Genomic DNA, 5,019 nt, shown 5'->3' with positions numbered 1-5,019 from the left:
AGCTGTCTTCAGACACTCCAGAAGAGGGCGCCAGGTCTCGTTGCGGATGGTTGTGAGCCACCATGTGGTTGCTGGGATTTGAACTCTGGACCTTTGGAGGAGCAGTCGGGTGCTCTTACCCACTGAGCCATCTCACCAGCCCACAGTCACATATTCTTGAGATGAGAGTGTCTACTATACAAATCATTTACTTCTTTAGTGTGTTAAGGGTCAGCGTTCTCTAGAGGTAGGATATTTCCTGGAAGAGGTGCTTGACAATAGTTATCATTATTGAAACAAGCTCGAAAGGACAGGGCTAGCCTTGAACTGCTGATCCTCTCGCTTCTCCTTCCAGCTAATGGCATCTCAAGCATGCCCCACATTCAGGCCTATTCACAATGGGAACACAGGGGATCCTGCATACTAGGTGAATATTTTACCAGCCAAGTGCCATCCCCAGATAAATTACCACTGTTCAAAGCTCTGCCTTAGTTAACTACTGAGAACAACCAATCACGACTTTCTCAGGTTTTCCATCACTGAGCCCTAATGCTGCCCAACTCTGTGCCTTTGAAAAACCATACATGGGGCTGGAGAGATGGCTCAGCAGTTAAGAGCACTGACTGCTCGTCCAGAGGTCCTTAATTCAATTCCCAGCAACCACATGGTGGCTCACAACCATCTGTAACAGGATTCAATGCCCTCTTCTGGTGTGTCTGAAGACAGCGACTGTGTACTCACATACATTAAGTAAATAAATAAATATTTTTAAAAAAACCATACATGGCCCAGATCTATAAAGACCATTGTAACTGATTGTCTTACACTCTGTCAGTTATGACATTTCACAGAACCTCGTTTATTCCCAAATGTTGGGGTGACCTTTCTTGCTATTGTATGAAGGGGTGCCTCTGTGTTTTCAATTGTTAATTCTGTACCCACAGAGAGCTAAGTGCTGGCAGGATTTGAGTATTGCCATCTCTGTGGCCATCATCGGGTTTTCTGTTTGTAAATGCTTGTCCTTCCACATCTGCCCCAAACATGAAGGGCAGAGAGCTCTCAATGCCTTAGGCAACCAAGAGACAGCCCAGGTGTTGTCTTACTGCTGATTGGTTATAATTAAGATAACTGTGGCAGGAAATAAGGTTTGGAACCTCCAGGCAGGCAGAGACAGGAAGGACGTACGCAGAGACAGAAATGGAAGGCAACAGGAGAAGAGACCAGACTGGAACAGAGAGGTAAAGAGCTAGGAAGTCAGGTTAAGTTAGAAGCTAGCTGTAAGACCCCATCGAAAGGTCTAAAGCTTCAAACTTTATAGAAGCTTCGTCTCCTTTCTTATTTATTCTGCAAGTGGAGCCGTAAAAGACCTCCTCTACCCACACGCTCCCAATTGATAGAGCTTCTGCCACTAATCCATACAAATCTGTGCCTGCCAAAATGAACCTTGCTCCCAGATAAGATGCCCAGTCACACAATTGCTGCTCTCCCTGACACTGGCACTTTGTGCACTCAGAACTGCCACCGCAGTCCCAGGTCAGCATCCAACACACGTCCTAAATTTTGACTGTTTCCATTCACTAAACATTCCTATTTACCCTGGGTAGGAATTCTTTAACCCCAAATCAATTGGCTTACGGCTGGCTCAGCTTCACTCTAGTGTAGGTCCTTCTTGTCCTGAGGGTCTGTGTGCAAACTCAGAGGAGACTTTGAGGTTGTCAGCCAGCACTCTGTAGCTTTCCGGTAGATGGGATTCTGGGCATTCCATGTTTTTTGTTTGTTTGTTTTTAATGAAGGCATGATGGCTGTGCCTGCTTGGTGGCCACTTGGTGGGAATGGCCATATTCAAAATTGTGGTATACAGTAAAATCCTTCACTAGGCTGGGGAATTTGGCTATTGTATGACAAGTAAAGTAGGTGTCCCCGAAACTCCAAACACAGCTACACTTAAATTGTAGGAACCCAATGCCCCAACATAATGGCTGCAACAGCCAAGAGGGTGAAGTTGGTCATCGTGTGTGTGTGTGTGTGTGTGTGTGTGTGTGTTTAAGTGCATTTGTTTTTGTTCATTTCAGGAAGGGTTGGTATAACCCAGGCTAGCCTTGAACTCTTGATCTCTACGCTTCCATTTCCAAAGGATTAGGATTGCAGGTATGCTGCCCTGTAGCTGTAATCCCAGGCCCAGTCTGTCAAACTGGCACAACAGTTTAACTGTAAACTCTATGAGACTCAGTGAAACCACCCAACGTAGCCCAAGGAAAAGGGTGACTGCATTCATAAGGATACCCATTGGATATATCATCTCATAGCTGAGTTATACAGCCATAGGACTGGACACGGAAGCCAAGAAGTTACCATGTGCAAAGAAAGCATGGAAACCTATCACTGCTATTCCTATTGCTACAATGGCTTGGCCACGAGGAAGTGCAGAGAGACAGGAACATCGATGTTAATTACCAAAAGAGATTTTCCCCTTCAGAAGCTAAAAAATATCAAGGCAGATCAAGTTCATGAGTGACAAAGTCAGAACGGTAAAGGATGGAGACTGTCAGGAACACCTACTCCCGATCCCGGACTTTGTGCAAAGATGGTGAACTTTGCCTTAGTGCAGCAGATTCAGCTCTGAAGACCGCCCGGAGTGACTTCTTTCCTCTGTTAATGTACAGGTCTCGTGTTTGGTTAGATGATATATCCCAGGGGAAGGCAGAGAACAGAATAATGAACAGCACGTCCCTCTCATCCTTTTTTCCTTTAAAATGGAGGATAAGACCTTGCTCTAAAGCCCTGGATTGCCTGCCAAGACCCCAGACTACTCTCGAACTTGTGGCAATCTTTCTGCTTTAGCCTCTGAAGTGCAGGAATTACAGAGCTGAGCCAACCTGGACTATAAACTTTCAGAACACTCTTAATATGAGAGAGAAGCCTTTTTTTGTGGGAATCTGGTGGGAGTGGGCAGTGAGGGGTGAGATGTGGGGGCGGGGCAGTGCGGGAGCTTGAAAATGGCTATTACTTGGGCTCTGCCCCCATTACAGTCAACAGTGATTGCCCCTCGAGGTTGATGTGAGCGTGTTTTCTGAATGAAATGGTGTGAGGATAGAAATGACACATTCAGAACAAGGAGGCAAACACCACGGAAATACCATTTATTCTTTATTATTAAAAGTTTAGAGCTGGGCGTGGTGGCGCACGCCTTTAGTCCCAGCACTCGGGAGGCAGAGGCAGGCGGATCTCTTAGTCTGAGGCCAGCCTGGTCTACAGAGTGAGTTCCAGGACAGCCAGGGCTATACAGAGAAACCCTGTCTCGAAAAACCAAATAAATAAATAAATAAATAAAAGTTTAGAAAGATGGAGAATGAGCACCAACCCAGACACCCATGAGCACCGGCGATATTTGCTTATTTTTAAATACTTTTTTCCCTTTATATCTGTTGGGGTGACCTCCTCAAAACATAAGGTGTTTCTCTGTATTTTCAGTTGTTATTTCTATACTGGCAGAGAGCTAAGTGCTGGCAGAATTTTGGTATTGTCATTCCTTTTTTTTTTTTTCTTTCGAGACAGGGTTTCTCCGTGTAGCCCTGGCTGTCCTGGAACCCACTCTGTAGACCAGGCCGGCCTCAAACTCAGAAATCCGCCTGCCTCTGCCTCCTGAGTGCTGGGATTAAAGGCGTGCACCACCACACCCAGCTGGGTTTTCTATTTTGTAAATATGAGTCTAAGGCCAGCTTGTACTACACCGCACCCCACCTCAAAGTAAAATAATTTTTTGCATATTACGGAAAATAGATTTGAAGATAGTAATAGTAGACAGTAGAAAACCCATGAAAACTGTACAGTTGTAATCAACACTAAAATCAGAGAAAAGAACATAAATTCCAGAAATACTTAGAAGATGGCATTTATAGGACTTGGTGATTGCCTGGACTGGGTGATAGGAGTGACTTCCCGACGTGAATTCTCTGGTGATGAGCGAGATGTGCGTGTTGCCTGAAGGTTTTCTTGCATTCTTTACATTCATAGTGTCTCTCTCCTGTGTGGATTCTCTGATGCTGGGCAAGGGATCCACAGTAACTGAAAGCCTTCCCACAAACATTACACTCGTAGGGCTTCTCCCCAGTGTGAACTCTCTGGTGCTGAGCAAGGTAGGCAATCTGGCTGAAGGCCTTCCTACATTCTTGGCACTTATACGGTTTTTCTCCGGTATGAACTCTCTGATGTTGAGCAAGGTGGGAATTTTGGCTGAAGGCCTTCCCACATTCCTTACATTCATAGGGTCTCTCCCCTGTGTGAACTCTCTGATGCACCGTGAGGTATGCACGAAGGCTAAATGCTTTCCCACAGACCCTGCACTCATAAGGTTTCTCTCCGGTGTGAACTCTCTGGTGTTGAGCCATGGATGACCTATTGCTAAAAGCTTTCCCACATTCGATACATTCATAGGGCTTCTCCCCAGTGTGAACTCTCTGATGCTGAGCGAGGTAGGCAAACTGGCTGAAGGCCTTCCTGCACACCTTACACCCATAAGGCTTCTCTCCAGTGTGAACTCGCAGGTGCTGAGCCAGATGTGCATTCTGGCTGAAGGCCTTCCCACATTCCTTACACTGGTAGGGCTTCTCTCCGGTGTGAATCCTGTGATCCTGGACAAGGTTGGATCTCTGGCTGAAGGCTTTCCCACATTCTATGCACGCATAAGGTTTCTCTCCAGTGTGGATTCTCTGATGGAGAGCGAGGCATGAGCTCTGGCTAAAAACCTTCTCGCAGCCATTGCACTTCAGACGTTTCTTCTCTGAGCAGATGATCTTGGGCTTAAGAGGCTCCGAGCTTTTTCTCAAGATTTTCTGGTGTGCGCCTTCTTTATATGCCTCCTCATCTTCTGGGCTTGTCTGATGCGTTTGAAGCAATGTGCTCTGGTGGAAACTTCCCCAAGATCTGTTATCAATGAGAGCTTCAAAAGCAAGGGTCTCAGCCGGGCGTGGTGGCGCACGCCTTTAATCCCAGCACTCGGGAGGCAGAGGCAGGCGGATTTCTGAGTTCGAGGCCAGCCTG

At 46.4% G+C, this 5,019-nt stretch overlaps 1 protein-coding gene across 1 annotated transcript; it reads right to left on the bottom strand.

Moving 5' to 3' along the window:
• Nucleotides 1–3,783: 3,783 nt before the first annotated feature.
• Nucleotides 3,784–4,961, bottom strand: LOC115029056 (zinc finger protein 570-like; the record flags this gene model as incomplete). The annotated part of the gene is made up of 1 exon (XM_029479735.1): nt 3,784–4,961. A coding segment is annotated over one exon (1,089 nt), but the record flags the coding sequence as incomplete, so codon positions are not given.
• Between the last annotated feature and the right edge of the window lie 58 nt (nt 4,962–5,019).

This window comes from Mus caroli, chromosome 7 (assembly GCF_900094665.2).
Source record: "Mus caroli chromosome 7, CAROLI_EIJ_v1.1, whole genome shotgun sequence".
Taxonomy (NCBI): domain Eukaryota; kingdom Metazoa; phylum Chordata; class Mammalia; order Rodentia; family Muridae; genus Mus; species Mus caroli.
Note: the sequence above shows the minus strand (reverse complement) of the source record. Positions and strands in the feature narration are given on the sequence as shown.